Source organism: Pimephales promelas, chromosome 7, assembly GCF_988280905.1.
Source record: "Pimephales promelas chromosome 7, fPimPro1.hap1.1, whole genome shotgun sequence".
In the NCBI taxonomy this organism is placed as follows: domain Eukaryota; kingdom Metazoa; phylum Chordata; class Actinopteri; order Cypriniformes; family Leuciscidae; genus Pimephales; species Pimephales promelas.
Genome location: NC_142775.1, coordinates 18413617 through 18423368, shown reverse-complemented (window position 1 = coordinate 18423368; position 9752 = coordinate 18413617). Strand labels below are relative to the sequence as shown.

At 38.8% G+C, this 9752-nt stretch overlaps 2 protein-coding genes across 20 annotated transcripts in view; one reads left to right on the top strand and one right to left on the bottom strand.

Annotated features, from left to right (window-relative positions):
• The first annotated feature begins 1663 nt into the window (after positions 1-1663).
• Positions 1664-4341, top strand: nyx (nyctalopin). Its single transcript, XM_039688945.2, has one exon. It carries the CDS (start codon positions 2129-2131, stop codon positions 3392-3394), a length of 1266 nt encoding a protein of 421 aa, XP_039544879.2. The 5' UTR covers positions 1664-2128; the 3' UTR covers positions 3395-4341.
• Positions 4342-5754: 1413 nt separating this feature from the next.
• Positions 5755-9752, bottom strand: part of caska (calcium/calmodulin dependent serine protein kinase a) — a 174708-nt gene continuing 170710 nt past the window's right edge. For all 19 annotated transcript variants that reach the window (XM_039678090.2, XM_039678093.2, XM_089133162.1 and 16 more), the window contains 3 exons: positions 9478-9680; positions 7906-7989; positions 5755-7076 (listed from right to left, as the gene is read on the bottom strand). In XM_039678090.2, the coding sequence (XP_039534024.1) occupies positions 6900-7076; positions 7906-7989; positions 9478-9680 (464 nt within the window). In that variant the 3' untranslated portion in view covers positions 5755-6899. The remainder of the gene's footprint in view (positions 7077-7905; positions 7990-9477; positions 9681-9752) is intronic.

The window sequence follows — 9752 nt, the reverse complement described above, 5'->3', positions numbered from 1 at the left end:
CTCAAAACTCTGGATTCTGATAGAAGGCCATGAGACTTAGACCTGAGTGCAAAATGGAGTCTCAAGACCCCAAGACCCTAAATTACTGGACTAACTGGACTAATATTACTACTTAAAATTTAAAATTGGTCGTGTTTATGAATATCTTTATGAAAATGAGAGTATGTGGAAAACTGTTATTTGATTTACTTTTTTTAAGCTGTATACATTTCATTTTTAATACATCATGAATTGTTATTGTATTATATTACTTCTGTCATTTGTCTAAGTATAAAATGACCACTGTTCCCTAATCTGAAAAGGGCCTCTAATAATATAGCTGTCAACATCCAGTTCTTGGCAAATGTTTCCTGAAAAGTTTACATTAGTTTGTTAGAGTGCTGTTTCAGCCATTGGTTTATATAAGATTGCAGACTGTAATCTGCATGTACCATTGAGGCCCGGGGTCATTTCTGCTTGCTTTGATTTCAGAGTACTGCTTTAAATGCTTATAATCCTAGGATTTTTCTGCCATTAAGTGATGGCTTTCTGAAGGGGGGTTTTGATGTTGGCGCATGTGTGCACATACTAACACAAATGCTGAGTGATCGAGCCTTTAATCCATTCATATTTTCACTTGGAGCGAAGCGGTACAGACATGTAATCATGTTGGGGAAACTTCTGTATGTGCTTTTATCAGCTGTCAGAGCAGGAGAACCTTTACTGAACATGCTTGGCAAGTAGGTAGTTTTGGGGCTAATGTTGACAATTTGTGATCATTGAACATTTATGATGTTATCAAGAGAAGATGGACACATTTTATTTCACATCAAGATGTTTGAAATGTCTTAGTAGAAATGTTGAAGTTAATTTGCAAAATATTTAATGTTATCTTAAAAATCCACAGCTGAGAGAAACCAGTGATGCGCTCCATCTTTATTGTTGGTAAGTCCCTGATTTCTGCTGTGTTATGTTCCCTGGTGTCATCGCTTTGGTGTATTTCTTCAGTTCTTCAGTTCAAGCTTTGCTGAAATACAGTATCTCTACTTGCATGAATTTAAGGGAACAAATAAGAGCTAGTGTATTTGTGTAATCTCTAATCTGTCCTTTCTTAATCACCATAATTTCAATGTGCAGATCAGATGCAGGACAGAGGGAGGTCACACATTAAATTATTCCGCCAGTCTCTGACTGTGCTCTCTGTAATCTTAAAACCACACTCATTTACAAAGTGATTGCTTATGCTGCATGACTAGCGTTTTGTTTCTGTATAATTATCATAATAAAGTCCTCGAAGTTCCCTGAAAGTTAATTTTAAAGGCTTTTTTGTGTCACATTAATGCCAGCATTTCTCTGCAGTTTAGTAAGTACAAACCTGTAGTGTGGTATCCATCAATGTGGCTGTTTACAGTTCAGTGAGATGCAAGTTAAGGATTAATTCTAAAAATATGAATTAAAATAAAAAGATTTCAAAAAGTTAAGAAATTCTATATAAAGGCTTCATTCTGTAACCAAACTATTTATTCAGTAAAATGAGATGGTTTGACTTTCATTTCTGTTTTGTTTATTTATAATTTAGGTGTTTTTTTTTTTTATCTAAAAAGAATGCTTGATTTTTTATTTGTCATTTAAAAAAATTGTTTAAAATACAAAAAAAGTTGGAAAGTATTTCCTAGGTCAAAGTTTAGAATCGGTTAAAGTTTAAGAGTAAGAGGCAGCTAATCAATTGACCACATGACAATTTTCCAAACACTTTGAAAAAGCTATTAATTTACAATTGAATGTGTATATATTTTTTTCTTTGTTTAATGTTATTGGTTGTACATTAATCAGTATTTCTGTGATTTTTTTTTATTAATTAATAAATTTTTTTTATTTTATGACCCACATATGCAATGTGATACGGATATTTAGTTTAATTGTTTCAGAACATGACCTTCAGGGACGTACATAATAGAGAATTTGTCTAATTACATATTGTGGTAAAATGGCACCCTCTAACTAACACATCTCCTTTCCCTTCTCTCCAGTGTATTTCCTCCTCCTTCCCCCTCACGCCCTGTCCCTGTGGGCCTGCACTCGCTCCTGCCCACCCAGTTGCACGTGTACTCAGGAGAAGAGCTGCAGCGTCCTGTGCGACCACGTCAACATGATGGACCTGCCCAAAGAGTTCCCATGCGAGGCGTCCTCCATCAACCTGGACAAGAACAGCCTAAAGTTTCTGTCCGAGCGAGCCTTTGGAACCCTGCCTTCACTTAAGAAACTCTCTCTTGACCACAACAACATCTCCTTCATCACGCCTGGAGCATTTAAAGGGCTGCCCAACCTGGTGGAGCTCAAGATGGCCCACAACGAGTACATCCGATACCTGCACACTCGCACCTTCACGGGACTCAAACGCTTGGTGCGCTTGGACATTTCCGACTGTAACCTGTTCAACATGCCAGACCGGATCTTCCTGGAGCAAATCACCCTGAAAGAACTGCTGTGTTTCCAAAACAACTTCCGACGCATCACTGGTGCCCTCCGAGGGATGGAAAACCTCACGCACGTTTACTTGGAGCGCAACAAGATCGAAGCGGTGGCCTACAACTCTTTGCTGGGCCTGAGCAACCTCAAGTACCTCAACTTACAGGAGAATCGCATAAACGTGATACATGACGAGGCCTTCAAAGATCTAGTGCGTCTGGAGAACTTCTACCTGAACGATAATCTGTTGGTCGACTTGCCACAGCAGGCTTTCAAGGGCCTGAGCAACTTAAAAATGTTGAATCTGGGTGGGAACCTGATAACCAACATCTCCAGAACATGGTTCAGTGACCTGGTGCAGCTGGAGGTCCTGTACCTGGATCGAAACCGCCTGTCCTATATCGAGGACGGCTCCTTTGAGAACCTGACGAGCCTCATCACGCTGCACCTCAACAGCAACAATCTGACGTCTCTGCCCTTCTCCGTCTTCCAGCCCATCTATTTAATCGGCCGCCTGTATCTCTTTCGAAACCCCTGGGAGTGCACCTGCGACCTGGAGTGGTTGAAGGAGTGGATGGAGAGCTATAAGTTGGTGAGGGACATCCCATGTGCATCCCCGTCCTCAGTAGCTGGCTTGGACCTGAGCGAAGTTGTCTACATCCACCTGAATGGCACCTGTCTGGATCCGCCAGAGCTCAACCTGACCACATCTCTTCCGGACTACCCTACCATGGAGAACAAGTTCAACAGCCTCATCTCCAAGCTGCTACAGCAGGAAGTGATGGATGAGATGGTCAACGCCACGGACGGTCTGAGGAACGGCACCCAACAGGACCCCGCCGAGAGTCAGGTTTCTTCTGGACATGGATTGTTCAGTGCTGCTCAGACTGTGTTTTTTCTTGTGTTTCTTTTTCAAGCCCAGATTGCCTGCGTTAACGCCTCTTGAGAGTCTGAGGAATTCTGAAAGGGGTTGAAGCGCATTCAAGAGTGGAAGTATTTTCCCAGTAGCTGAATGGGAAATGTTTGGATTTAAGGCTGTGATAAAACATTTGAGCAGTGCGTTAAAAATTATATTTGGCTGATGTAATAGAGTTGGAGATCATCGTCTCTTTAAATGAATGGAAACTAGTTTGAAAGGGCCAGTCAAGGACCTTGAATTGTGTTAAGCCAATGAGACTGCAAGAGACTTTTTGTACAAATAAAAGGCGAGACCTGCAACTAGTGGCACAAACGTTTTTGTGTCCTTTTTTATCTCAATTTGATTTAAAACACATCTTTATAATGCATTTATAGTATGAATACGTTTATACATGTTCTGTTGCATAACTTTGAAACATTTGTTTTGTAGGAGATTTATCTGATAAAGCTTCTCACTATCTTTTCACCAGATGGCATAACACACTGTCCTCTTTTGTTTGGTTCATTAAACTGGGTAAGTTTCCAGTTCTGGAAAATGCATTAGTCTTCCTCTTCCATAAAGCTTAAGTGCACTCTGTAACATAAGCTGCTTCATATTGTAACCAAATGAATTGGCTTTATCATGCTCGTTTTACTGTTATGAACATATTTTCTATATATGGAGAGGAATACGCATTGGATGATGCAGGAATCATGAGTTTCTGAGCGGTGCATGAGATTTCTAAAGAACCCTTTTAATTTACCTGAATTTTGTTCATTTGTGATTAATGCTTTGAATAAACAAAGATCATTGCAAATGACTAGTAACTAAAATGACAAAGCATAATTTTATCTGAGGAGAGTTGTTGTCTATTTAAATTAGTCATTTTTTTCCTGCTAAAACTGACCAAATACACTCGAGAAATGCATTGTCGGATAATTTTTGTTTAGTTCACCATTTCTGCCTTTTACTGAAAAAAAAAATGTGCAATTCAAAATTTGGCTCTGGTTTCATATTCCATTGTTTTCATTGAATTAAAAATATTTGTGTAAGATTTTGAATGACCGCTAAAATGATTTAAAACACATCCCTCGCTTTATGGCACATCAGTGTATCATTCAGGGTTCAGGTGAACAGTGTGGCTCTATCATTCATTCATTCATTGGAGTACACTTCATCTGGTTATGGCAGAAACTGAAGTGAAGAAAGCAGTTCATGATATTACAGCCCAAACCTGCTAGAGGAAGGTGAAGCCAAGTGCCCTTCAGTTGTGCATCCTGGGATTAGAATGTGAATAAATCCTGCTTTATTTCTGACAGTTTGTAAGTTGCACTCACTTGAATCACCGTACCAAAATACACTACCATTCAAAAGTTTGGAGTCAGTGAGATTTTCTTTTAAAGAAATGAATGTTTTTGTTCAGCAAGGATGCATTGAATTGATCAAGTGACTTGTCACAAAAGATTTTTACTTCAAATAAATGCTATTCTTTTGAACTTTCCATTCATTAAATAATCCTGAAAAACAAAACCCCACTGTTTCCACAAAATATTACGCACAACCATTTTCATCATTGATGAATGAATAATTTCTAAAGGAAGACTGAAGACTGGAGTAATGGCTGCTGAAAATTTAGCTTTGCTATCACAGGAATTAAAGGGATATTTTACCCAAAAATGAAGTTTTATTAAAGAGATTGGTCACCTGACAATAAAAAGTCATCATTTACTCATCCTCAGGTTGTTCCAAACCTGTATGCATGTCTTTCTTCTGCTGAACACAGAAGATATTTTGAAGGATATGGGTGACAAGACACCATTAGTTTCCATATTTTGTTTCTATACCATGGAAGTCAATGGCGGCCCACAATGGTTTAGTTACAAACATTCTTCAAAATATCTAATTTTGTGTTCAACAGAAAAAAGAAATTCATAAAAGTTTGGAACAACTTGACCATGAGTAAATGATGACAGAATTTTCATTTTCAGGTGACCAATCTCTTTAATAAAACTGCATTTGTGACTCACAAAGCATAAGAGACTTCTTGGAAAACAATAAAAATCTTAACCCCAAACACTGGAAGGGTAGTGTATATTAAGACTTAAAAATTCATGCCTAAACTTTACACATGTAGCAACCAGCTCTCGGTTTCAATTAAACAGAAAGATGTCAGAAAACCAGTATCAAAGCAAACACTCGCGGACACATAACTGGGGATTGATCCCGACTGCAGTCACACAGAGTCAAGCGGGAAGGGCGTGACCTACCACAGCTGCTGGGAAAAATCCAGAAAAACAAAATGGTAAAAGAGGAACAAAGTTTCCATTGACCCCATCTCTGCCAACTCACACAGAGAGGCCGGCCAAAAAACTGGATGAGACAACAGAGCAGAGGACACAGATGAGATCTTCACCACATTAAAGGAAATATATTTAAAAAACCAAACAAAAGACGCTCACGCCGAAGAGCTGCTCCGTCATCGGCAGAGCCATTTATACAGGGCAGTTTGAGTAAACAGTTTGTCATGTACAGAACCATTCAGATGAACAGACAGAGTCGTCTTTTTGCTTTGCATGGACGCACCTCTTCCTGAAACAACTTCACAGAATAAAAATGGGATTTCTGAGTCAATATTAATGTTCTCAAACGACACATTTCTGAAATGCCAGAACATTTTTATCCCCAACCCATTTATCTTACAACAAATAAAAATTTAGACCATTTACAAACACATTTTACTACATGATTGGTAAAAATAAACTTTACAAAGTTGCCAAAATGCAAGGGATGTGCATAGGTCTTTTTTCCCCCCTCCTCGTCACTAGCTCCACCTGTTTGAATATGTTCGTCCAGACGAATGGAATGTTTTCTGCCGTGGGTGACGGTCTGAACACAGCTAACACTGACGGCATGGACGCTCGTGAATGTTCACATGCATGAGATCTCATTCAAATCTCTAAAACATTTATGCAAGTCTTTAGAGAGACAGTATCCACGTGTAGAGGAGGGTGAACTGGGAAAAACAAATGGAAAAAAAAGGTTTGGTTTTAAATGAACGCTGAATCGGTGGGTTGTGCACTAAAGCAGCTAGGGTCTGCCACATGGATAATGTGGGGATTATGTATTAATGGACGGGCTGGACAGATGAAAGCTATGAGGATTCTGCTGTAGTAATGCTGCACCTTTTCTCTGGTACTAACAGAAATGGGTAGAAAAACTACAAAAATATTCCTTTTAGGAAAATGCATCATGTAGGATACTGTCTCTTTAAATAAAACGTCTACAAAATGTCGCCTCCTAGCTATATAGACATGACAATATTTAGTAATTTATTTTATTGTTCTTTTTTCAGTAATACAACACTACATCTAGGTAGTCTGTCTGTGAGGGGCCAAGACTAGGCTCACTGCAGGTACACTGATGTTTGTGAACATCAGAGGTGAGCTTTTGTTTGCATCATGGGAAAGATCGGAAGTTTTCTTTTCTTTTTTCTTGCAGAGATTCACTGCAAAGTATGAAGGGCATAAGGTTACAGGTTGATGGGTTTGCTGATTTAGTAGACCCAAGACACTGGAACCCACTGGGCTGTGGTGCAAACCAGGTCTATGGCTTCCTCCAGGAGCCGAATAGTCTCGTCAATCTCATTATTGATGATGGTTTGGTCAAAATAGTGTGCATATGTCTTCTGGAGGATTTCAGACTCCTTCTGCAGCCTCTGTAATGACTCGTCCTGCAGCATGAAAGAAAAAGTGAGTAAAAAAGCAGATGAAAGGTCAAAAAAGGGACTTTTGAAAGATCAGTGGAGGACAATGGATGAATTTGGACTGTTTACCCTATTAAGAACATGTCATTGATGATCCCAAAGGTATTTGCAGGACTATAAACAGACAATGGGAGAGTTGGGAAGGATTGTACTAGTGTATACACAATAGTGTTCAGAAGTTTGGGGCCTGTCATTTATTTGATCAAAATAAAGTGTCACATGATCCTTCAGAAATTATTCATGTATGCTGATTCTGTGCTCATGTAACATTTATTATAATTATTATCAATTTTGTGCTGCTCAATATTTTTGTGAAAACATTATAATATTTTTTTTAATTCATCCTTGTTGAATAAAACTATTATTTAAAAAAAACCCCTCCAAACTTTTGAACAGTAGTGTGCAGATCTAAAGTAGAACACTTAAATGTGGACAAGGGTTTTCTTAAAAATTGTCATCTGTCAAATTGACCTTTGTTCTAAAGGTCATGAATAGAGTGGATTTTTTGGGCTAGAGCTTAGCGATTTAGCTGACTTCCTGTCATACTCACAGGCAGCTTCCTGCACCATCTGGGAAGCTGAGCGTAATGTAAGGAAAGGTAGAAGAAATTAAAAAAAAAAACATGCAAAAATGTGCATGCAAAAAAAAAAAAAAAAAAAAAAACAACAACAACAACAACAAAAAACAGACTAAATAAAGATTTAGATGAATGAAAGAAGGTAGAAAAGTTAGGTGGCGTTATTCTGCCAGTGAGAGAGACGCATGCCATGGCATATGTTTTGGATCCTGATCTCACCTCATTCATGCCAGGAGTGATTGTTGGTGCAGCAATGAAAACCACATAGGGAGCAAATTCAGCTGTCCGTAAAACCTTCAGTGCCTGAGAATGATCAAACACAGTACAATATGTACTACAGTTTTATGCTCCAATCATTTGTGTCAATGTATTCCAAATAAGATTATAAACTCACTAAATTAAAGATGAAATCAAACCAGTTTTCAATTATCACAATATCACAGTTTTACATCGTTTCAATACTTTACTCAATACTCAATAAACGGTTTTAGCAGATGTTGTTAGTTTTGCCATGTAACTTAATTTAAAGGAGCTGTATGTAAGAAATTTATTTTAAATAATCATAAAATGGCCCTGAAATGTCACTAGACATTAAGAAATCATGTTCGTTTCAAATACTTACATCACTGACAACAGTAGTCCGGCCAGGATATTGTCATTTAAAAAGTGAAGTTGCAGCCCTCAACTGTCATGTTGTGTTTTGGTCTGATGCTCCAACCTGGTCTCATCCCAAGACGTCATATAACTGACGTTTTGGGACGTCTTTTGACCATATGTCAATATTCGCCTTTTTAGGGCCCCCTTAAACGTCGGTAGATGAGGTTATGGGATCCTAACTCTACCCCAGACCTAAACCTAACCCTAAACCTAACCCGTCACCTAACTGACGTTAAAGGTAAAGCGTCAGTTGTATGACGGCCCGGGATCGCCATCTACCGACGTTTAAGGGGGGCCTAAAAAGGCGGATATTGACGTATGGTCAAAAGACGTCCCAAGACGTCAGTTATATGACTTTTTGGGATGGGACTGTGTTAGATGCTCCACCCTCCACTGATCTACCAATCACAAAGTCAGTAGTGTTGCAGCACTGCTCTAGTTACCACAGCTGCAGTTACAAACGTGTGGGATACAAAAATGTTGGTTCCTGCAGCCTACCTGGCAACCTTGAGTCAGGGGGCAGGGGATACACAGCACTACAGTAATTTGAAAGTGATTGCAGTACCATTTTTGGCCACAATCTTACATACAGCTCCTTTAATAAGGAATACTTTTGTAACTGGGAAACAATTCATATGTGTCTCAATGTTCCCTTTCCATTTGCCTTTTGTAAAGTTGCAGTTCTCTGAAAGGAGCGACATCATTTTTAGTATGTAAAAAACAACATAAACATGAATTCTATTTGACTTCACAGTTTTATGGTATGTCGGGTTGTCTCAAGCTAAAACATTCCATACTGTTTGACAATCTGGAAATTACTATGAAAATATCAAAACAAATCTATGAAACAAATCAATTTTAAAATTGACTGTCATGTAAGATAACTCAATTCCTCACAAAGCAATGGCTAACTAATCTTAGGTCTTTATTTCCATCATATTAGTTCTCATTCTTTGTTTGTATTTATAATAAATAAAGTTCAAGTGCTTCAGCTTAACCAGAGCATATTTCCGAAAGTCTTTAAAGCTATTTGATTTAAAGGTGCTGCATCACACTAATGACCTAATGACGTACAATGTTAATGTCAGACCATCTTCTGTCATTAATACACGCTGAGGGCATTGAAATGTTTACCTGTGGCTCTACGTCCAGTATGGCTATGAGTCCCTGCTCGTGGATCTTCCGTATCGTCTCCAACCGAGTGCCGTACATTGCATCCTCATGGCTCCCGTACTCCAGGTAATCGTTGTTGGAGATATCCTGCATCATTTGGTCATGGGATACAAAGAAATAATTCTTGCCGTTCTCTTCTTCTTTCTTTGGAGGTCTGGTCGTGTCTTTTGGGGCAGAGATGAGTTTGCGGTTATCAGTTCAGCAGTATCGGTGTGCAATCATGTGGACTGTTAGAG